Here is a 24,609-nt window from a genome sequence, read left to right as displayed (position 1 = left end):
CGATGGCTTCCTACCCTTCCTTGCCTGCCTGCTGGGGTCCGTCTAGATTCGAGCATGGGGGTGGGTGGGATCTGGAAATGTTTCTCTGCGGGAATGGATTGCCCACATAACTCAGAGGAAGGACACAAGAGCACATCTGTCCACCCAACGTGTAACGTGTTAAATAGGGCGAGGTCCTTCCGTTGCTTTGATGGGCTATTACAGCACCTGGGTTCGAGTGGAATGCCACACTTTGAACCCCCAGATGTATTAGACAACAATTCCCATTACCTCCAGCCCGTATAGCCATGGAAGCAGCATCCAACGCATGATGGGCGTTGTAGCCGAACGCATCTTGAGGGGCAACAGTTTGGGGAAGGGCTCGGGGTTCAGGCGTCTCACATTTGAGCCGAATTTAGGAGAACAGATCCACGTTAACTGTAGAGTACGTGATGCTCAGAGGGGAGAGCCTCTGGGCATGAGCAAAGGGCCGGGGCTTCAGCTTTGTCCACCGAGGCTGAGACCCTGAGGTACATTAGGTTAGAGAACCAAGCAACACAAAGTGCTCTTGTGAATTTCCGGCGCAACACTTCAACTCTTCCATGTTGCTTTACAAATGACTCTTCACACCTCCAATCCAAGTCTCATTTATTAAGAGATAAACCGCACTGATTTGGACGCCGATCCTCCCGAACAGGCTTACCTCAGACCGCAGCCCTTGCCTTTTACTATTAGCATCGGTGGGCTTACGTCTCTCTCTCTCTTCAGATCCATCCCGTGACCCTTCAGAACTGCTTTTATAAACCCAGCTAATAAACTTACAAGTCCATAGAAAAGACATTCCAGCTGAAGTGTTGTCAATCAAACTGTGCAACTCCTCGTTTTGCCCCCCCCCTCCGTGCTACTGGCACTCAAGAGGCCTTAAGATTGCCTCGTTTTCCCATAGATGTGAAACTGCATTTACTTACTGTATACTGCAAAGGAGGGGGGAAATCCGTGACCAATAACAACAAAGTAAACAAACAATGCCTCCAATAATTCCCAGCGTTGTTTCGGCTTTTCAGTCCTGATGCAAAAACAATTTTGCTTCGTTGACATTCTGCTTATACATTTAGGATTACAAAGTGGGGGAAGGGCTGTTCAAGGGAAAGTTTCCGTAGCCTCCCCCGATTTGGGGGGAGCAAAAAGTTTGGAAATTGACAATGGAAGGGGGAGGGAAAGGATGGCAAAAGAGAGCAGATGTTCCCTTTCATCATCATCTTAGAATTGCAGAGCTGGAAGGGATCCTATAGATCACTGAGTCCAGCCCCTCCCAAGGAGGCACAGTGGGGAATCAAACTCTCGACCTCTGGATCCATAGCCAGAGACCTAAACCACTGAACTAGCCAGATGCCCTTTTGAGCCTGAGGTGGGCTTTCAACCTGTTTGTCATTTATGTATGAAGATTAACCAAACGGGACTTCACAGACGCCACCTTGATAAGGTCTTTGGGCACTCCGCCGGGTCTCCCAAGGCTGAGACACACACGCCCAGCCCCTCCGATTGAAGCAGGGGCACGTGGGGTGTGTGGCAGAGTGGTTAGAGAGAGGCGCAGCGAAGTCAGACACACCCAGGTTCAAATCTCCAAGGCCACCACGATGGTCGAGGGAAAGAACAGTTCCGAGGATGCAGTGGAGGGGAAAGAACCGGGGAAGGGCTCGGAGCGTTAAGCAAATCGCTTCGGCCCTCCTCCCGGGAGGCTGCTCTCTCCGCTTGCCCGGGTCGGGTCAGGACCCAGAGAAAGGGAATCTTCCGAAGATGATCGTTCGACTTCCGACGAACCAGCAGAAAGGCCACCACGTTTTAAAAGGCGTGTCTATTTTTTTTACTAGCCTGCCTCATCTCTGCAAACAGCGCGCCCAGCAGGAGTGGGTGTCACGGCCTTCGGGGGCTGCCGTGGAGCTCAGAGCTTGGAAAAGTTACTTTTTAAAAACCTGGACAAGCCTCCGAATGCTCCGGCCGGCATGGCTGTATTTCAAAGCTTTTGTAATTTCCATGATAATAATTACATGCCCTCACCTTTGAGTTAACCCAGGAAAGGATCGCCATAAGTCGGCAAATCTACCAGTTCGCATCAAAAAAGAGAGCAAACAGTTCTGTGGCGCCCGAAAGAGACTGAAAGTCTGGTTTAGCATAAGCTTTTGTGGACCCATGCCCACTGCCTCAGGCAGGCAGGGAGTGAAGACAAGGAATCAGGAGCTAAGCGTTGGAAACAAGACCTCTTGGGCTACAAATCCCAGAATCCCCAGACAGCATGGTCATGGCATGCTGCCTGGGGATTTTGGAAGTTGTTATCCAAAATGTCAAATTTTCAGGCTCTGATTAGGAATGCCATGGGAGCCTGATCCAGTTTAACAATGGTGGGGGAGCGACCATTCGGATAGAAGCCCGTTTTCTTCCCTTTGCATGATGCCCCTTTACCTGCCAAAATACCTTTTTCTTCAGAAAAGTGGGTGGGGAGGGGAAATCACTCATCTCAGCTTGCCAGCACTATTAAATCTGCTTTTCAAACCTGCCTTACACACTTATCTGTAGGAACCACTAGATGGATGGGTACAAGGGACAGGGTGTTTTCAGCAGCAGCTTCCATTCACAGAATGCTGCATGAATGAAGGTAGGTCGCTTGGGCCCCTTCCCTGCATGCCTTGAAAAGGACCCTGAAACCTTACAGTATTTGTTTTCCAAGTCTCTCTCCCAAAAGGACTTTATTCTGGTTTCTGCTTTAATTATTTAGTGAGGCTTTAGTATTTTTAATGGGCGATTTTTAAAAAAGCAATATTTTAAAATTTATTTCTGATTCTTTTTTTTAAAAAAAATATTCATGTTGTATTTTAAAATTAGGGTTTTATGGTTTTTTTGGAATATGTTTTTGTATTGTATATAAATGCTGAATCTATTTTAGGAAGGGTTTTGTGATAAAAGGCTTTCTACAATTATATATATATATATATATATATAGCACCTAGCCATCCCACTGCATAAAAATAAAGTGCTTTTCTTTATATTTGGATATGCAGAGTTCACTATTTTTGTTTGTTAGTAAATTAGTTAGAACCAGATTTGCTAAACGTCACTGATAGAAATGACCAACTTTGCCCACTCAGAGTCATGAAGAGGAAATACAATCTGTGAGGGGACAGCTTGTTTACTCACAGGTTACTCAGAGGGGATCCTCTGACCATTCAGTCACATTGCCTTCTTTGCCTGGCTGGGGTAGGTCCAGGGCGCCAGTGCACTCATGGTTAGGAAAAGCCTCCTGAGGGCTCGCAGGTTGTTGCTTCTGGTTGGAAACAACCCTGCAGACAACTTCAAGTAACTCAAAATGCTTCAAAATCTCTGAGCATCTTCAGACAGAGAAAAGAGTGCCATCAACCCCTTTCAGCTGTCTAAACAAACCACAGCTTAGGCAAAATTTTATATTTGATTAAAAGCAAAAGGAGCAAGGCATAAGACAAACTTTCCAATAATTCAGCAATGATTACAAAATCCATCATTTGGTAGCACAAGCAGACTTTACAGAGCTCAAGGCATAATGAGGCTATCCCTATGGAAAATAAAGAAAAGCTAGCTCTCCAGGCTATATGGACAAGCATGTACAGAGTTCTTCATGGCAGATAGCATGAACATACTAAGTCATAGACATGATCCAAGATGAAGGATGAAAGGTGCAGGCTAAAGAATGCCACTAACTATCTCCATTAAATCCCATCATCCCACAGTTCACTTTTGTAAGAATCCATCAATCAGCAGGCAGCTTTTAATTGGTTTCAGCTATACCAGCCAAGAGCAATTAACCACATTCTAGGTGCAATGGCCACACATCACAAAACTCTGTTCCCCCAACCAAACCAAGGTCAGGATGTTCTCTTCGACTTGCTTATCTTGAGATGGTGTGCTGGTCTTGCACTTCTTCCACAACATTTATGCCTAGCTGGTCAGTGAGATATTTTACCAACTTGATGTTAACCCTTTAATTACCTTACAGATGTTACCACCCTGGGGTCAACTCCATAAAAATTCATTCACACAATATTTGTGTGTTATGGTCATGTAAAAATACACAATACCCACATGTAAGATACACATTGTGGAATAGTGGATAGGGTAATGGCCCAGAATTCAGGAGATCTCAGTTCACATCCTTGCTTGGCCATGGAAACTCACAGGGATGGGTAGGTGGAAATGGTAAGACCACTCTTCAAATATCTTATTTACCTTGTAATTCTTGTTTCCAATTTGGGTTCCAATTTAATGGTATATAACACAGAGCTACAGGGTGATTGTAAGACCTCTTCATTTTCCAAGCTCCAGCACTCAGTATACTGAAAGAGCAAAACTAACCCCACATACACACACATATGTTCCTCCCTTCTCCAGATTTTGGAAAGCACATTATTTCATTTTATTTTACTTTAAATGTGGGAGCTGGTGATAGAATTCGTTTGATTTGTTCCTGCACACCACAATGAGTGCTTGAAGTAGCAAGTTAATGATCCAAATAAAACAAGTGAATAGGTACAAAAAATATGCATGTTAGTTTTGCTCTGGGGTTCCTGATGGCAAAAGCACAGGGAAATGATGAAACATCATGTAGGGCAACTGCTGCCACTCCCAAATTGCTCCCAATTTAGTGTGCAGTTCTGTAAGAATTCTCTTGAATGCTCTTTGCCTTTAAACCTTGGCTGCAAGGTTTTACATCCCGGGGAGCCACCTTCTCTGGATATGGCGTTGTGTAGTAGTGGTTGAGCAAGAGTTACTTCTGAATCTCAGGGTCGGATTCAGCCATTGATAGTTGCCACCACCAGGAGCCACCTGCCAGCTAGACATCATTTCCTCCTATACCACTTCTCTTTTTCTTTTCATTTCAAAGTGAAAGACAATCTCAGTTCTAGAAGTGAAGACAATGACTCTGGATGCTTCCAGGCATCCATTTATAATATTCTCCTTCAGTCACAGAATTTGTTGGTGGTGATGGTGGTAAGAATCCGGTTGTCGTCTTTCACTCGCAACCCTCTAGGTTCCCCCCCCCTTCAGTGTTTTTTCTGTCCATCCTTAGGTGGCTATGGTGGCATCAGCAGCAGCAGCAAAATGTTAAGGAGAAAAAGAATAGGCACACAATATTTTTTTGAGTGGTAGGACTACAAGCACATTGTCTGGGCATACCTTTTGAAACTGGAAACTGACAACTAGTAACCAGAAGAAAAACCCACTCAGTGGCCTTTGGGGAGGGCTGAGTGCTGCCTGTGGTGCATCCAGGCTTCTAAATGAGCAATGTGTCCCTACCTGAGCAGCTTGTTAGGAGGAAAGGAAAAGATGGAGAAAGAGAAAAAAGAAGGAGAGAAGGGGAAAGAATACAGCCTTTGTCAAGAAAGTATTTGTTTCTAGCATAATCATTCCCTTTCTCATCCTCTTATGGCCTCCACATAATCTCCAAATGAAGTGCCTGATAGTACTGTTTGAATCAGGTAAAATAGAGGATGGGATCATCAGAGGTGGAACCATAAGTAAAAATGACTGGATTACTTCAATGTAAGAAAAGGCAGAAAGTTCTGAGAGTCCAAAAATTTTCTCCCTGCATGACCACCTCTCTCTCCATTCCTACTGAGATGTAAGAGTAGCACAGGACAAAATCTAGCTTATGCAGATCTACTGACAAGTCAGAAGTGACAAGTTGAATTATTTGAGTGTATGCAAAAGCAGTAATGTTTAAGAACCTGTAACATATCTCAGTTTTGGCTGTTCTTTCTCAACTAATTGGAAACAAAAGTATAGCTGGTTTTGAAACAAGGAAGGCTACGGAGGCCCCATTGCCCTGTTTGCATGTATTCCAGTATGTCTTGGACATAACATTGGAGGGATATATAGCTCCCTTTCACCATCTCCATCAAAGAGCCCTGATAATACATTTTGATAATATATATTTTTAAAGGAAGTGGAAGAGATTCCAGGAAGAAGAAGAAGAAAGAACAGAGAGAGAAGGTTACATGCACCCTCTTCTTCTATCAAAAAAACTCAGGTATATTGGGAGGGGATCTTGGGCAGTGGCCGATGTGCCCAACAGTAGGACTGGCACAACTACAATGAACAGATACTTACCTTGCAAAGAATGGCCACAAAAGCAGTGCTGACTACCTGACCCTGAAATTATTATTGTTTCCCCTGCTGGTTTATGCTTGAGTAATTTTGTGCAATTACAACCCTGAGTGCTCACTGGAAGGACAGATCCTGAAGCTGTGGCTCCAATACTTTGGCCAGCTCATGAGAAGAGAAGACTCCCTGGAAAAGACCCTGATGTTGGGAAAGTGTGAAGGGAAGAGGAGAAGGGGACGACAGAGAACGAGATGGTTGGACAGTGTCATCAAAGCTGCCAACATGAATTTGACCAAACTCCGGGAGGCAGTGGAAGACAGGAGAGCCTGGCGTACTCTGGTCCATGGGGTCACAAAGAGTCAGACATGACTTAAGGACTGAACAACAACAAATTGTGTGGGGGCCACTGCCAATGCCCTGGGCAGGCCCTCTGTCCTCACCCAACACCACCCCAAGGTCATGGATGGAGCATCTACTCTGAGCTGGTAGGAGAGAAACCCAGGTGTCTCTGGGGAGCTGGGGAACAGCTCACCAGATGGGAGGAGGGCCTGTCACTGGTGTTAAAGAAGGGTGGTGGTGAAATTTGGGGGGGGGGGTCTTCAAGAACTGTGATGCCTGGTGAGGAGTTGGCAGAGGAGGAGGAGATCTAGGGTTCAGTGGAAGAGGATTTAGAACCCATCCTCTGCACAATTGGACAGCTGACCTGGGAGTAGGATAATAAACCCTGGCAAGAACCTACGAGCAGCTTTTTATTGGCTCAAGTGCTTTCACAGACTGGGCTTATTTACTGCGAGGACTTTACTGGCCTCAGTAATGGGAACTGAGACCATCATTAAATTGACTGTGTCAAGGGAACTAGTGCAGGGGGATGTAGTCCCCTGAGGTGCAGGAGGGCAATGACAGGGAACCACTGTGGTAAGCACTTGAACCAATAAAAAACAACCTCACCAGCAACCTGGAGCTGATGGAGTTTTTGGTGGGAGAGCTCAAAATCTGTTGGTTCCACCAGAGGCAAGGGTAATGGACCTCACAGTAATTTAGTTTTTCTTACTTGAGGCTCCCCTTCTACTAATGTAACCTTCTGCTCCATCAATTCCAGGTTGGTGACATGGGGATAAACTGATGTTTCTGGAGAAAGATTGCTTTAAGGGTCCATTGCCATGAATAAAGCACTTTCCATACATGCCTTTTACTGTGTGACTCTTCCACCTCATTCATGGAATTGTACAGGTCTTCCAGACACCGTTGTCTTTATTTTTTCTGAAAGCAAGCAAGCAAGAAGGAAAGACAGTCAGACTCCCGTGTGCAGCACATTATGAAGCAGTTCCCTTCAGAGGTAGATGAGGTTGGTCCCATTTTGGCCCATATTAGATGGGTGATGAACACATTTGTTGGGTTTTGCTTTTTATAGTTTTTAATGATATTGCACTCCAGAATGCTTGAAAGACACCTTTAAAAAGTCTAGCTTTTTACTGTAATCTGTTTTAGAGTGTGTTTCATCTGGCTGTTTATTGTGAGCAGTTTCAATATTTGGCATGCATACAAGTTCAGGGGTCCAGATAGGATGGAAAAGGAATTGCTCAATACATATAGTAACTGAAGAAAAATAAAATCTCCGGTTAGAGTTGCTGATGTCCATTGAAAAGCCTGTCACAATTACTTCCTGATGCCTATTAACAACACAAATGCCTTTATTAGGGAAACAACTGATATTTTATACAACAATCTTGATGAAATACTTCAACACAATTGTACAAGAAAATGTCAAAGACATGTACAAGTATGTGTACTATATAATGTGCTTTTAACACTTTACTTGTAACAACAATATGTGGTCTGTTCAATTCATTCCTTTCTAACATTTGTTTTGCTTGAGCACATTCAGGGTCAATTGGAATAATCATGTAACAGTTTATGTTTGTATCATTGACCAGTACCAGATATAAAGGCTGCATTGTTCAACCAATATTGTACCAATCTGTGAAGGTGAGTTGGAGAAGTTACAAGGTTATCATATGATATCGTCTCAAAAGCTATTATGAACTTGACCCCCATCATGAACTACTGACTCACATTTTTTAAAATTTTCCTCCCACCCCTTTCCCCACATTGTACAGCTGCTTCCAAAAATCTCAGAGAATCAGATCCAATATGACTCTTTCAATAAAAAAATTTCCAGAGAATATTAGGGCCACAATTTCTTTCAAATGTGCTATTTGTCGTCACTTTCAGCCAAGTCACTTGTTGCCTATGAGTCATTTCAGAAACCTGCTGGCATCATCATTCATTCAATGAGTTCAACCAGGAGAAAGAGAAGACATGACGAGCTGGCTCATCAACTCTTTCATTGGTCCTCAGCTGTCCTTCTGCATGTCCTTGTGGAGATAGTTCAGACCCAGTCTGAGGCGAAAAGACAAATACTGTATTCACAAAAGAGAAAAACTGAAACCTCATCTTTTGAAGTTGGAGGTACAGTATCTATATTGATTATTTTAGTCCCATCAAAACTGATTTGACTATCATGAAAAAAAGGAAAATATAAACAACACAAAGGCTTTAGACGCAATCTAGCAGAATGCTACTCTATACAAGATCCACTGAGATAAATGGCATCAAGCTTCTGTGTGGATCTGGATTGGATCCCAAAGGTTTCACCATGTCTCCTGCACAGGAGAATAATACCAGATTATGCTTTTGGAGGACAAAGCTTCTGTATTCATTAAAAAAGGGGGGGGCTGGAGGTATCTTAGACTGTTTGGTACTTCTTAGTGCTGTCACTGAATAACAGAACTGTTAATGAGCTAAATCCAATTGTCAGTGTGAAGTAGAGTGGACCAATGGAATCAAAAGCACTTTACTGATTCAATAGGTTTACTCTTGGAACTAACAATTGCTTTTAGCATCTTATTTTTGTATTAATAAGGTTTACTTTCTTGAAATAAACAATTTCCCTGAAGTCAGCAGATCCTATGTTTTTGATGTTTCCAAAGTTAACCACAGAAAAATTCCTCATATGGTTCCCTCTACCCTGGTAAGGTACTTATGGTGGATGCCAGTCATGACATCTTTTATACCTTAATCCATTTACATTCAAGAGATATCTCCATTAGATGCTCTAATGTCACAAAGTTTTCTAATTTTTTGTTCCCTGCACATCCTCCTCATGCTCTTAAAAGTAACTGTTGTATCTCACCTTGAAGAATGAATAGTACTACCACAATAAGAGAACTTGGAGGTAACTCAAGCATATGTAGCATCAGAACAAAATATAAGCAAATACAACTACTCGCCCAGAAGCTTATGATGAACTGCCATATGAGATAGAAGATGGACTGGTGTAATCCAAGCATATTTTGTAAATAGATTGTGTTAAATTTCAAACGTGAGTTAGTGAGGAATGATGACTTGTTAGTTATTGGTTAGGTATTAGTTAATTTAGCAGCATGCTGTTTGGACAGAGTCATGACACTGCATGACAATTCCAATCATCTAGTGGGTGTGAAAAGAATAGCTTATTTTCTCCAATTTAATCAGAATCTTTGGTTTTTTTCCCTCCAGCATAATATTTTTTGCTGTAAGTAGGCTAAATCCTACAGCAGGTTTTGTTCTATACAGCTTCATTATCTGGGGAGCCATCTCTAAAAGGCAAATATATCCTAATATTGATAATGATTCTGATGTGACAATGCTGTTGAGAATACAATAGGTAGTATACAGTTTTGTACAGAGATAATAGCAATTTTTCAATTAGGCAATATTTAATTACACAGTGTTGCAGCTAGGAGACCAGGACAGAAGAGTCCATCTCCCCAAAATTTCAGGATGTGCACCTCCTCTTCTGGTCACAAGCTGTCACTGACCTTACTACAGCAATGCCTAAACAATCTCTTTCTCAGTGCTAGTGATCAGTCTTCAATAATGTGCAGTTAAGGACAGCAAGTTTTATAACTTTGACTGTCTCAGTTACTGTGACTGGCATATTCAAGTGGTGGCTGGAATCCTATTGGTGTTTGCATAAGGTTTGTGTAACATTCCATAGCTAATTGTGGCTAATGGACAAAGTGCCTTGGCACATCTCAGCTGTGCAATCAGGCATGTGCAAGCAACTGAGACATGCTCTGCCACTTCATCAATGTTCTGCAATTAGCCACAAGAAAATTAGCAGGGAAACAGATGGTGCAGTGATAATCTCCTCCTACCATTTCAGTGTCACCTAACTAAGACATTTTATTTGTTATTCCTACCAACCCCAGAGTCTCAAGAACAACACAATCTGATGATGACCCTCTAGGACAACTTCTGGAAGGGAAATGGCTGCTATTGGTTGTTGCTGCAAAATGAGCAACAGTCAAAAAGAGGAGGCTGCATCTTCTACTCCTCCCAATCCTGAACCCTCAAATTCTTTGTGATAACATTTGACTCCAACTCAGCTTCGATGAGATTTACAGCTGACACCGAGAAAATTGGTAATTTTTAGCCAGATGTGGGAAACTGGAGCTATTGTTCAGCAATTGTTTTTTTGTTTGTTTTGAAAGCCAAAGCCAAAGCTACAGCTGGCTTGTGGTCTGAATTGTACCAAAAGCTGAAAATAAAGAGATTCTACACCTGAATTTTAATACTCAGTTAGTCACTTTCTATGGAACTAATCTAGATTACTCTAGATTACTCATTATGGGAATGCTGATCTCCTTAGCTAAATTATTCATTTTATTTATTAATTTATAGCCACCCCCTCCCATTTTATTTAGCAGACAAAAGAAATAGACATACATTCCAAGGGTGATCCTCCTATCCAAATACTAACCAATCCCAGACATGTTTAGTTCTAGCAAATATGCTGGCTCATGTGCCTTTAGTTCAGACTGCAAACCTGGTAGAACTCACCATGTACGGTGTGAATATTAAGATTCCATGCTAATGACATATGTCAGGGGATAATGTTAAGGAAATTCCATATAAGACAACCATGGTATCTTGTCTTACAAGTAATGCTGTGGAGAGGCAAGAATTCACCTGGAAGACGTTGGCTGGGATGAGGGAAGGGGCAGTTCAATACATTTTTCTGGCAAAGACAAATCTACCAATGGCTGATGCCTCCCCATAATTGTAGGTACAAATCCAGCTACTTAGGTTATTTTGGCCCCTGAGACAGAAAATCATGCAGGAACCCCAACCTGGCAATAAAATTAAGTACTACATTAAGGTGTGGGACATGGTGACACTGCGGGTTAAACCGCAAAAGCCTCTGTGCTGCAAGGTCAGAAGACCTGAAGTCGTAAGATCAAATCCACGTGATGGAGTGAGCTCCCGTCGCTAATCCCAGCTCCTGCCAATCAAGCAGTTCAAGAGCACGCAAATGCAAGAAGATAAATAGGTACCACCATGGTGGGAAGGTAACGGCGTTTCATATCTAGTCGCGCTGGCCACGTGGCCACGGAAGATTGTCTTCAGACAAAATGCTAACTCTATGGGTTGGGAACAGAGATGACACCACCCCCTAGAGCTGGAAACAACTGAACAAATTGTCAAGGGGAACCTTTACCTTACAGGTAGAGGTTTCTGGCTTTCACTGAGACCCAGAAATCTGTTACCCATGGTGGATGCCCCACTGTGTCTAATAATAGGGCCAGAGCTGGGGAGAAAAGAGCAAAGAGGATCACAAAATGATCAACACTTCATCTGTTAATCATATGGTGTCTCCAGGAGCAGGATACAAGGATGGGCCACTGCCTCCTCTTTCAATGTTACGTAACCTTCCTGGTGTGAACATCAACTGGTTGAGCACAGCCTATTGCAGCTGAAAGTGTGTAGAATTTTACAATGCCACAACACAAGAAAATGTACATTGTATTCGGGAAGGCTTTCACGGCCGGGATCTAATAGTTGTTGTGGGTTTTTCGGGCTCTTCGACCGTGTTCTGAAGGTTGTTCTTCCTAACGTTTCGCCAGTCTCTGTGGCCGGCATCTTCAGAGGACAGAGTGCTATCCTCTGAAGATGCCGGCCACAGAGACTGGTGAAACAGTAGGAAGAACAACCTTCAGAACACGGTCGAAGAGCCCGAAAAACCCACAACAACCAAAATGTACATTTTTGGCAGACGTTGTGAAAAATAGATTCTGTACTGTAACATTATATTTGTATTTCATTTAGTTTATTTTTTAGTGTACAGTAATTCCAAGGTGAAAGTGCTCTGTAACTGTGAAAGCTTGACTCTTAGAAAGCAAGAATGTTTAAATAAGGTTTGTGGAAACATATTCTTTTAGCCACACACCAGATTTTAGCCTGGAAAAAGAGGACCCGGAATGATGATGCTGAGTTTTGCTGACTATTCCTCTATTAAGTTATATGGTTGCTTCATTTGGCTTGTCTCACCATAGAATTTCTAAGGTAAGAAATATTCGTTAATTGTTTAGCATTGCCTTCTTCTGCATTGTGCTAATAAAAGTTAGCTTGCATGTCCTTGTTGTCTATGAAAAATGATCTACTTCCTCTACTGCTGCCACCCAATATTTGCCCTCCAGGACTTTTTCTTTCCTAACACCATTGGAACTGTCCATTCTCTTCTGTGGAGAAATATAATTATTTGACTTCATCTCAAGTGATAGAATGCAATAAGATTTTTACAATATGATTTTGCTGAACCTGTACCTTGACTTGTACTAAAGGTGAACCAAATTTGCATTTGTCTCATATAACGGAGCCGCTATCAATATAATACTATCCATATCAATTCAGAAATGTTCTCCAACTTTTTGGGGTGGCACTGTTGGGAACTCTCTCCCATGAAAGGCCAAGCTGGCCCCCTCTTTGCTGTCCATCTGCAAGCAGGTAAAGAGCTTTCTCTTCAGGCATTCCTTTCTCCAGTAACTGGCTGCCTATGAGGTTTTTTTAAAAAGGGGGTGTATATCTTTTATTTTTTTAGTACATTTTTAAAATTGTTCAAACAGTTTTTAATATGAGATCTGCTTAATTTCTCAATATTTAATAATTTGCTACATTGGTAGCATTTAATATGCTTTGTTTCCATCCGGTTAACCATCTTGGGTCCTCTTTTGAAAAAAAAAGGGGGCATAAACAGTAAAATCAAATGAATGAATGATGACTGGAGATGGGCATTCCCCCCCCCGAGAACAAATGTGCACTTCCGATTTTTTTTGTGTTGGTGGGGGGCTTGAGTGACTTACACTTCTCTAATGTGGAAGTCACCACTCTTGAAGGCCTCTGGGAGTAGCAAAGTTTAATTTATTACCCTCAATTCTGTTGGAAGGTCCTGATAGAGTTGGAATAACTTAGATTTAAACTAAAACATGAATATAAGCTGATATTTAGAGGATAATCAAACAGTAAAAAAAGAGTATAAAGGGTTTTTTTTGCATTGAAAAATGAATAGATTAGATGCTTGTATACTTAATATGAATAGATTGGATGATTGTATACTTTGTGTTCTTCTATCCTTAAAACCCTTTCCCCATCCCTTCCACTTCCTTTTACCTTTTGTATTCTCTACCCTTTTCCTTGTAGTTTAAAAATAAAATATTTAAATATGGAAAATTCTGTTGGAAGGCAGATACAAGAATGTTCCTTATGATGCATGCTTATGCCCATGTGAGGCTCGTATGGTGGAGATGGTAGGGCATCTACTGTTCTATTGCTCCTTTTATAGTGGTTTCTATCACATTTTTATTTATCCAGATTTGCAAAGCACCCATGGAAGACATGACGAACGATATATATGCTATCCGCTGGCAAACCAGTGCCCATTGATACCGATTAAAATAGCCAACATTTGTGCAGCAGCATTAGCTTGCTGGTGAGAAATAGTACCATAATTTTTTAAAAAAATTATTATTGTCTTATAAAATTTCTATTTTAAGGGTTAATTATACACAATGTCTTTTTAATTTGTATTTAGTAATTCCCATTGTTGTGTAGTTCTCTTACTGGTTTATGTCTGACCTGTTGATTGTCATAAAGGAACTGAATTGAAACCTCTAGGAGTAGAAATAGACACTTTATAAAATGAAATAAATTTGTTGTTTTAATGGTGGAAATGGGAAGGGCTTTGGGGTGGCTGCTGAAATGCCACTGGGGCCCTCCATGCAGCCCACAGGTAGACTATATTTTGCTCACCCTTTTAAAAAGGAAGTTCTTTTGTGCTGGCACCACAGCATCAGCATGGCACTGAATTTAGGCACACAATGGAACTCAATTCTGTCAAATTTCTGTGATCTCCATGATAATATGCATTATCTGATAAACATATAATGCTTAAATGATAGATTTAATGGCCAGGAACTACTTTTCAGTATCCAGTATTTTTTTTTAAAAAAAATCATTTTCCATTAAGTAAGGAAAGATTATAGGGATGGGGATTTGAATCAAGATACTGGGATAAATTTTAAAAAATACAGAATGTGATAGAGAACAATATTCAGTATTTAGACAGAATGGAAGTCTTCATGTTTGGATTTTACTTAAAAACTTTAAAAAATATATTTTAAAATAACCCCAACTTTCTTAAAGTTCATTCTGTATTGTGGTATCATTCTTGCACCAAACTTCCCACAGCTGTCAATTTTTATCATAACAATACAGCTACAAGCTCAAATATTCTTTTCCTTATGCCTATTTTTAATTCTCTAGCAGCCAACTGGAATTCTTTTCTTCTGCATTGAATTGTTCAACTACACAACTGGAGGCAGGTAAAATATGCACCAGCAAACTCCATCCATCATAAGATTAGCTCTTCAATTCTCAGAGAGGTGGTTGCCTGTGAACCTTTCGCACCCATGGGGACTGAATGTCTTACCAAAATAGATTTTCATTCTGTTACAATTAGAGTGATGTGGCAAAAGGATAATGTAATGCTGTTTATTTCACATAACCTTAACGATTCCAAAAATAGTCCTGAGCAAATGAATTCAGTGTTCTGATTTGTGTGTAGGCTGGGTATGTTCCCTGAAGGATATAAAGTCAAGCATACAGTACTTTAGGGACCTTATACTAATGGAGAAGCCTTTTTATAAAAAAAAAGAAGAAAAAGAAGAAGAAAGGAGACCTCTAAGAAACTCTTCCTGAGTTCGGTATGGAAGTTCCTTTGGGCTGAGCTGAGAACGCCACACTTCATTACAGTTTAATCTGTTTTAGGGCTCAACTCCACTGACAGTCAAACTTACTGTTGTACTAGGTTCTCCTTTTTTAAAAAAGACTTACTGTAGATTTTAGCGTACACATGAGGTACGTTCATGTGCAAAGCACTGTAGAGGGACGGAGTTTTCCCATTTATTTTGGGGCGGATGTGGAAGTGATTCATTTATGAATCAATTTGCGAACACCCTATCCGCTGTTTAAAAAGTTTCTGCCATTTGACACAGTGCTATACCAGATAGAAGTGATAATTTTAAAAAGCTGGTGCCCACTCATTCACCTCTGCTTGCCCTTCCTCCTGTCTGGTTGCCCCCTCCTCACTCACCCAATTGCCTGTCGTCTGCCTGGCTATCCCTTTCACTCGTTCGCCCCCTGGCCCCACATGATCAACCATTTGCCTGCCCAGTTGTCCCTTTGCTCTCTCACAGACCCGCTTGCCCACCTGATTGCTCATACTACTCTCATACAGCCTCCCCCACCACCTCACTTGCCCACTCACCCACCCCTGTTGTGGCATCCACCCAGGTCATGAATATTAATATGATATCTGCATAAACCAATAGGAGTGCTGGAGGGGTGGAGTCATGAGATATAGGAGTCTAAGCAAGAGGAATGAGAGTTTTAGATTAGATTGAGAGTTTAGAGAGTTGAAGGGTTTTGGAGTTTGGGTGGGAGAGTGGTGGTTGAGAGTGGATAAAGGAGGAAGTTTGTTTAAGAGTTAACATTGTTTGTTCTATCAACATCTGTAACAATAAACAATTTCAATTTGGTTGTATTTAAAATGACACATGGCCTTGACCTGTATTATTAATAGTGAATAACGTTGATATAATCAACTGGTGGCAGCTGAACGACACGTAGTCTGTGCTCTTGCTAGGAGACACCTGTGCACTTCCACCTTCACCCCTTGCCCATTATTTCCCTTCCCACCCCTCTCGTCCTACTAGTCCTCCCCTTCCGTTCTCCTCACTGCTCCCACATCCCAGAGGAGAGAGCCACCTGAGCAGAGACAAAGACAGTAGTGGCAGCAGCAGGTAGCCCAAGGAGGAAGAGGCAGTGGTGATGAGGATACACATACTGCCACAAAAATGTTGGATTTGGGCTAAAGTCCACCTGACTTTAGCCTTAATTAAAAAAACAAAACAATCCCTCTGCTGGTTTATTCTGGCAGTGGGAACAGGCCCTAAGTGGCTCAAAACAAATTTATCAATGAAAACCCAAGTTTTAGACATTTCCGGCAACAATCGTACTTTATCAAACATTATTCTTAGGATAATGCAAAGATAATGCTTCCCTTAGACATCTCATCATGCAAGGATGCCTTTATCCGGGTTTGGAACTGGGCAAAAGCTTCAGGAATGGGCTCAGGAAGGACTGTCATGGTCCCTACAAGCCAAAGATGGATTATTACACATTGCACCACAACACGTTTGACACTTTGTAACTTGAAAGGGAAGCAGGGGGTAGACAATATACTGTATAGTCAATATTTTGTAAGTGCTACCTTATAGAGATTTCCATGTTTATAATCTCCTTAGCAGGGATTTAAATGTGGTGTTGTTAATCACAACTTCTTTTTCTTCACAAAACTATATGATTCATTCACTAGGAATTTAATTGTTCCTTATTTTATTTTCCAACAAAATCTCTGCTGGGATGGGAAGACTTTCTGGACCCTGAAGTCCTTAAGTTTCCTTCCCAGAGCTTCAAAGTCTGATGTGATTTTGTCATAACTCCTCTTGGCTGTGTCATTCGTTTCTACATGGATGAGAAGAAAAGGGTCTGCATTAGAGACAGGGGTATTCATATTTGAATACACAGCTGGACGTAACTCCCACTCGCGTATCTGCTGCCAACGCTGGCTCTTCCAATTGCTTTGGAGTTACTGGTCAGCTATCCACCACTGGCAGAAGGAGAGAAGATGAGTCTCCCTGCCAGTCTGACGAGTGGATAGCCAAACGGGAGCTCCGGAGCGATTGGAAGGGAGAGTGGAACCGCTCATGGTGGCAGACGCATGAGTGAACAGTCTCATTATGTCTAGCTGTGTGGGGGTATTCGTATACAAATACAAATACCCCCATCTCTAGTCTGCATCCATGGGTTTTATCAGCAATGGTAATGCTTCTATGACGTCCCTAATTCATCCTCCAGGGATCTTCCCATCATATTTCAGTTTCAATCCCACACTCTATTCTTCTTTCAGTAGGTGTAGGTTCAATGACTGCTTAGCTGAGCTTCAGCCTCTTTTATGTCCTCCTGCAGGGTCTCCTGTATGTCTTCCTTTACATGTTGTCTGCCAAACTCCTCTTCAAAAATCTGAAAGTGGTTTTGTAGTTCCACTGATGAAAAGTGTCTATTTTTTTGCTCCTGTGACTCTTTTCCACGGTGATTCCTCCACTATGTTCATTCTCTCCTCAGCATTCTCCTCCCCTGCTTTGTCTTGTTGCTATTCCACCTCCAGTGCATCCTCTGGCTGCTGCTGCTTGAGAGTGGCGTCTTCCCCTTTTAGAAACCTAAGCCACTTGCTGCTCCTGTTTTCTCACTCTTTCTTCCAATGCTGCAATCAGTTTGCACATGCTGCATGTGTACACCATGTTGTTCTCAGGCACAAAGACAAACATTTCATACACTTTGCATGTCACCACCATAGAAGTGTATCTTCCCTCCATAATCTGTTACTTGTTTCCTTTCTTCTGTCTATTGCCTTACCTAGATTGTTTAATAATAACTGAATGCCATCAAATAAATTCTTATTATGTTGACCATTTCCAGGTCTTTCTAGGTAGGGAACATGCAGAAGTGATTTACTATTCCCTTCTTCTGGGGGTGCTCTGAGACAGTGGTCCCCAACCCTGGGCCTCTAGATGTTCTTGGACTACAACTCCCAGAAGCCTTCACCACCACCTCTGCTGGCCAGGATTTCTGGGAGTTGAAGTCCAAGAACATCTGGAGGCCCAAGGTTAGGGACCACTGCTCTGGGACTATGCAGCTTGTCCAAGTCTACACAGGCTGGCTGTTCTCCAAGGAGACACAGTGGGGGATTGAACTCCTGACTTCTCCTAACTCACTAAGTTATCCAGCCAACTCTAGGTTGTTTGCCAGCTAGCAGTTTTGTTGGTGAGCAGACGCTATCAGAATATCAAAATATCTATATTTTGTTCCTTAGTATACCACACACATGTTTAAGACGAATCTCTCTGTATTGTTGAATGGTACATATTTGATCTGGGTAGATGGACATCAACTATACTGACTATCTGGAATAAGGTGAATATATTTAAAATGAATGTATTACTATGGGTATGTTACTCCATGGTATTCCATTCTATATTTCTCATAGCCATTTTCAGAAAACTAACATGGCGATCAGGAAATCTGGGGCAGGCTCCATCTCCTTGTTTTTCAGTCAACAAAATGCCATTGCTATTTTCAGCAACTGGATTCTATTTTTATAGAATTTCAAAAAGAATTTCAGCCATAGGCTTTTAGGATCTGCATGCCGTTACCGAGGTGATACAGTTTTCATTCCTGCTCTTATGGCAGAAAAGCATTTTCTGTTAGGAAATAATTTATTTTTTAATAATGCTATGCAACAAATTTGAAGCTCGTCTGTTGAACCGTACACAACTGAGTAACCTAGCTAGAGGTCTTCACATTCCCAGCATTAGCCAAATACATATAATTATTTTTGAATGTATACTCTGTCCACCTAGTAGCAGGCCACTACTCTCAATACATAAGAATGCTTCAAAGGTGAGGATATCACAGAAATTGATATTTTAGAATTTAATTAAAATTATTGTAGCCAGAATGCAAATTTTCTTAAATTATATTCAATCTTATCAATTAAAACATTATTTAACTAATAGTTTGAATTCTTGGGATATATCTGATCAACCACATCAATCTACCCACTTACTTTGGTCTTCCTTACAGTTGTCCTTGACTACTTTCTGTCCTGCTCTCTGACTAGAGATATGGATGTATTGCCACTGTCTACATTAACGTTCACACAGAAAAACGATGCCGAGTAGCTGCTGGTTATTAATGTGGGAAATCTAACTTTAGATTCCATTTTCTGTGTGTAACACTCATATAAAAAGTAGTGAGGAAAGCAATGATTTCAAAAGTTGTGTGTTTGTAGTAAACCTCAAACAGTTGTCAGGAGGAACTTTCTCTCCTTCTAGTAGAGAAGGGCAGAGAGTTGTGCTGTGACGCAGACCAAAGTCTAAGCGTGCCACTTAAGAATCAGTCAGCATTTTAAAGTATAGATTGTTCTTTGAAAGGATCTGATGAATGAGACCTATTACTATTTAATGTTATGACTCATGGCAGAGTTTGCACCATGGATACACTGGATCAGGTAACAAGGCCTGCATAATTGGTGAGGTTCGGATATGTGATCATGATCATTCACTTGATCATGAATGAATGACTTAGCTGGGATGTTGCAAATATGCTAAGAGGAGTACATAACCACCAAGGACACACTACAGATGCTACAGAGGCCAGCTCAGCTCTGTAAGAGCTCCATAAATAGAGCACCTTGTAAATACATCAGCTCATTCTTGCTGCTTGAAGTTATTCAACAGTTGGAAAGAGTCCACTGTACAAGGTCAACATATTTCTCTACCCCAGCATCTGGTTATTTCCCCCTGCCACAGCATAGGATTTTCAGATTAATAAACACAATGCTGTACATACACATCTATGTCTAGATCATTATTGATGGCTATGTGATAAAGGAAGTGAAAGTTAAAATATTCTGATTTTCCCTTTACATCTTGCAAAGAAAGGTAATGTTTTAATTTTATTTTCTCTTTTCATTACTTCAAGTCTGCTGCCTCAAGAAGAAGAGCATATTCTCTATCATGCTTTAGAAAAATATCCTACGTAAGTGTTTGGCAACATTCCTCCTGTTCTGGAAGAGTTTTAGGTGTATAAACAGAAGTGCACTATTTTGCAAATTAGCTCATGAACAACATCAAGTAATCTATGACTGATGGAAATCATGTCTTACTCAGTTCCGCTGATGCAAACAAATGGCTTAAAATGTATAGCATTTTCTGTTTTCTGAGGAATCCTAGAAAGTAAGACACAAATACATATTAGCCATTGTGTGATGTGCTTCCAACTAACTTCCCAGTTAAAGTAATAAAATATACTAATTTTTACAGAATATGTGGGGAATCAGTTTTAGTGTAAATGATAAAAAAGGTACATCCTCTTTTACAAGTAATCATTCTAGCTAAATGTGGAGAATAGGTAAAAGATGGGATGGAGTGTAATGTGCTAGAACAGGGACTACTTAATTTAAAAATGATGTCAAAAATAGTGAGATTTGATGGACGCACACTAAAACAAAATTTTAGCCCTCAAACCAATCAATATTACTTTTTCATTAACTCAAAATGCACAAGAAGGAGACAAAATGGCCCTGAGTGGCAGCATTAGAGTTGTTGTTTAGTTGTTTAGTCGTGTCTGACTCTTCGTGACCCCATGGACCAGAGCACGCCAGGCCCTCCTGTCTTCCACTGCCTAACTGAGTTGGGTCAAATTCATGTTGGTAGCTTCGGTGACACTGTCCAACCATCTCGTCCTCTGCCATCCCCTTCTCCTCCTGACTTCACACTTTCCTAACATCAGGGTCTTTTCCAGGGAGTCTTCTCATGAGATGGCCAAAGTATTGGAGCCTCAGCTTCAGGATCTGTCCTTCCAGTGAGCACTCAGGGTTGATTTCCTGCAAAATGGATAGGTTTGTTCTCCTTGCAGTCCAGGGGACTCTCAAGAGCCTCCTCCAGCACCACAGTTCAAAAGCATCAATTCTTCGGCAGTCAGCTTTTTTTATGGTCCAGCTCTCATTTCCGTACATCACGACAGGAAAAACCATAGCTTTGACTATGCGGACTTTTGTTGGCAAGGTGATGTCTCTGCTTTCTAAGATGCTGTCGAGGTTTGTCATCGCTTTCCTCCCAAGAAGCAGGCATCTTTTAATTTCGTGGCTGATGTCAACATATGCAGTGATCACGGAGCCCAAGAAAGTAAAATCTGTCACTGCCTCCATATCTTTCCCTTCTATTTGCCAGGAGGTGATGGGACCAGTGGTCATGATCTTAGTTTTTTTGATGTTGAGCTTCAGACCATTTTTTGCACTCTCCTCTTTCACCCTCATTAAGAGGTTCCTTAATTCCTCCTCACTTTCTGCCATCAGAGTGGTATCATCTGCATAGCGGAGGTCGTTGATATATCTTCCGGCAATCTTAATTCCGGTTTGGGATTCCTCCAGTCTGGCCTTTCACATGATGTATTCTGCATATAAGTTAAATAAGCATGGGGACGATATACAGCCTTGTTGTACTCCTTTCCCAATTTTGAACCAATCAGTTGTTCCATATCTAGTTCTAACTGGGGCTTCCTGTCCCACGTATAGGTTTCTCAGGAGATAGATAAGGTTGTCAGGCTCCCATTTCTTTAAGGACTTGCCATAGTTTGCTGTGGTCCACACAGTCAAAGGCTTTTGCATAGTCAAAGAAGCGGAAGTAGATGTTTTTTTCTGGAACTCTCTGGCTTTCTCCATAATCCAGCGCATGTTAGCAATTTGGTCTCGAGTTCCTCTGCCCCTTTGAAATCCAGCTTATACTTCTGGGAGTTCTCATTCCTCATACTGCTGAAGCCTATCTTGTAGGATTTTGAGCATAACCTTGCTAGCGTGTGAAATGAGTGCAATTGTACAGTAGTTGGAGCATTCTTTGGCACTGCCCTTCTTTGGAATTGGGATGTAGACTAATCTGTTCCAGTCCTCTGGGCACTGTTGAGTTTTCCAAACTTGATGGCATATTGAATGTAGCACCATTAGAGTAGGATAAACTAACCAAATTCATGACACATATGTGACAAGATATGGTAGATACAGCAAGGTACAACTCATCCTCAGGAACAACATTCCAGTACCCGTTTTGGGTAGAAAATTGATATTGTGAAAAATAGACCAGACAACAACTTCTAGGTGGACAGCCCAATAAAATTAACCCATCCCATTTGACTAAATGGAGCTCCACACCAAAAAAACAATATGGTAGTACACATTCTGGGTAGAAAATCAATATTGTGAAATACAGATCAGAACTGTGACTTGCAAGTAGGACAGCACAACAAAATCCATCCGTTCCATCCAACTCAGCCATAAAACACAAATGGGAACAATATTACAATATCCATTCCAGGCAGAAATCAGTATTGTGATGAACAACTACAAACAGCAACTGCATAATATGACAGCCCAATGAAATTCACCCATCCCATTGTACCAGAGGAAGAAATGCAACTACCTCCATGAACAATATTCCAGTATACATTGCAGGCAGAAAATTGATGGGGAGTGAGGGAGCCTGCAACAGTGTTTTCAGAGTAGGACTGCCCAATGAGAGCACCCTGTCCCTTCCAACTGGAGGAGACTAATGCAACCAGCCAGCAAACCTCTCCAGAACCAACATTCCATTGCCTGTTCTGGGCAGAAGAACAGGCTAAAACAGCCTGGAACAATGACTGTTGAGTAGGACAGAGCAACAAAAATCACCCATCAGAGGAGAGAAATGAAACAAAGCACCAACAGCTTCAAAGCACAGAAAAATAGCATATATCCTCTCAATCTTCTCCAGGCTAAGCTGACATGATGGGCCTGAGAAGGCTGGCAGAAAGCATATGAGCCACAAGCTATGTTTTTGTGTCTGTAGTTCCTGAAGAAGGTTGGTGGTTTGGTGTATTTCTCCCATCCAGTTATATGGGACTGGTGAACTACTTGCTTTCACCAGCTCAGAAGTTGCTATTCATGACCTTTTCAAAAATACGAAACTTAGACTGGTCTAAGTTTCATATTTTTATTTATTTATTTAAAATATTTTTACCACACCTTTCTCATTAAAAAGGACCCAAGGTAGCTTACATCGATAAAATACAATATTAAAAAGCTAAAAACAGTTATACAGTTATATTTTAAAAAAGAAACAAATACCACACTAAAACAGGAAACAAACACAAAAAATATTCAAAGTAACAAGGGACAACAATCCATTAAAACCCTCTCTTAAACATCTGGTCACTAAGAGAAAGCTGGCCTGAAGAAAAAAAAAGTCTTCATTTGCTTGCTGAAGGACAGGAAAGATGGGGCCAGCCTGGCCTCCACTGGGAGGGTGTTCCAAAGTCTGGGAGCAGCGATAGAGAAGGCTTTCTCCCGTGTCCTCACCAAACTTGCCTGTGAAGGTGGTGGTGGGGGGACTGAGAGAAAAGCCTCCCCTGATGCTTTTAACACTTGAGTAAGCTCACTGTGGTTGGTTGCATCTATCCCATTTACTACAATGGGATGGTTGAATTTTGGCATCCTGTCCTACTTCAAAATAATGAAGTAGGACATTTTGCATAATGTTGCCTTACTGCCTGAAGTGGTTATTGGAATGTGTTTCCTGATGATGTTTTGCAGTTTTTTTTTACATCATTCCTCTTTCATCTAGTGCAACCCATGAATATCACTGTCTTGGGCTATTTTGTGCAGTATAGATTTTGTGACTGGAAAATGTACTGGAATGCGGCCTTGGAGCTGTTTTGTGGCTTGCTACATCAGTCTCCTCTCATCAGGTGGGGCAAATGAATTTCATTGGGCTGTCCTGCTCTAAAGGTGCTGGTCTAGACTCATCCCCTTCCCAGTATCAATTTATGCCTGTAACTGGTACTGGAATATACCAAGTTAATTTTGTGCCTGGTTGAATCAATCCCCTCTAGTTAGATGGGACAGGTGAATTTGGTTTGGCTGTCCAACTAATATATCAGTGAATTCTGCTGCACCATAATTGTTTGGGATTAAAAAACCCTTTGCATTGGATACTTGAAAATGAAGTATCCCTACAATCAAAGCACTTTCTTGAAGGACAACAGGAAGATAGAAAATAGAAACTAACTGTGTGTTCATGGGCCACAAAGGGTGCTGCAGACAAAAATCCTCATCATTCTTCAAGGCCTTCCAAGGAAAATATGTGGTGGTTTGAAAGAAAGAGACATCCTTTCTTTCCCTTATTATTATTTTTTGTATTAACTTGAAAGGGGATAGGCTTTCTTAAGGAAGCAATTAAGAAGAGTGCAGAATTTGAGCATTTTTCAGTTTACAGGGAAGCAAAATATACAGGGAAGGTCAACCTGACAGTGCTGTCATTTAAACAGGGGAAAGCACTGCCTTTTATTATTCGGGGACATGATTACTAGAAAAAGATGAAACTCAGATACCAGAAGGTACTCCATGACTCAGAATGTAGCCTGTAGATGTGACTATTAAATGCTAGGGGAAGGAAATAACTGACAAAATTA

The 24,609-nt window shown here is 41.4% G+C and overlaps 1 protein-coding gene and 1 long non-coding RNA gene across 8 annotated transcripts in view; one reads left to right on the top strand and one right to left on the bottom strand.

The window, feature by feature from the left end:
- The first annotated feature begins 1,637 nt into the window (after positions 1-1,637).
- Positions 1,638-23,207, top strand: LOC140706948 (uncharacterized). Of its 4 annotated transcripts, XR_013545432.1 has the most exons (6): positions 1,640-2,632; positions 5,948-8,577; positions 10,362-10,574; positions 12,372-12,495; positions 13,801-13,918; positions 14,752-23,207. It is a non-coding gene; the product is annotated as an uncharacterized LOC140706948 (long non-coding RNA). The 4 variants fall into 4 exon arrangements; XR_013545431.1 differs by having other exon boundaries at positions 1,641-2,632; positions 13,801-23,207; XR_013545430.1 differs by lacking the exons at positions 12,372-12,495; positions 13,801-13,918; positions 14,752-23,207 and adding an exon at positions 4,004-4,203 and having other exon boundaries at positions 1,638-2,632; positions 10,362-10,718.
- TRIM55 (tripartite motif containing 55) overlaps positions 7,782-24,609 on the bottom strand; it is a 51,760-nt gene continuing 34,932 nt past the window's right edge. For all 4 annotated transcript variants that reach the window (XM_020812006.3, XM_020812000.3, XM_078393785.1 and 1 more), the window contains one exon: positions 7,782-8,508. In XM_020812006.3, the coding sequence (XP_020667665.3) occupies positions 8,498-8,508 (11 nt within the window). In that variant the 3' untranslated portion in view covers positions 7,782-8,497. The remainder of the gene's footprint in view (positions 8,509-24,609) is intronic.

This window comes from Pogona vitticeps, chromosome 4, assembly GCF_051106095.1.
Source record: "Pogona vitticeps strain Pit_001003342236 chromosome 4, PviZW2.1, whole genome shotgun sequence".
Lineage (NCBI taxonomy): Eukaryota > Metazoa > Chordata > Lepidosauria > Squamata > Agamidae > Pogona > Pogona vitticeps.
This window is presented reverse-complemented; position numbering and strand designations above follow the sequence as displayed.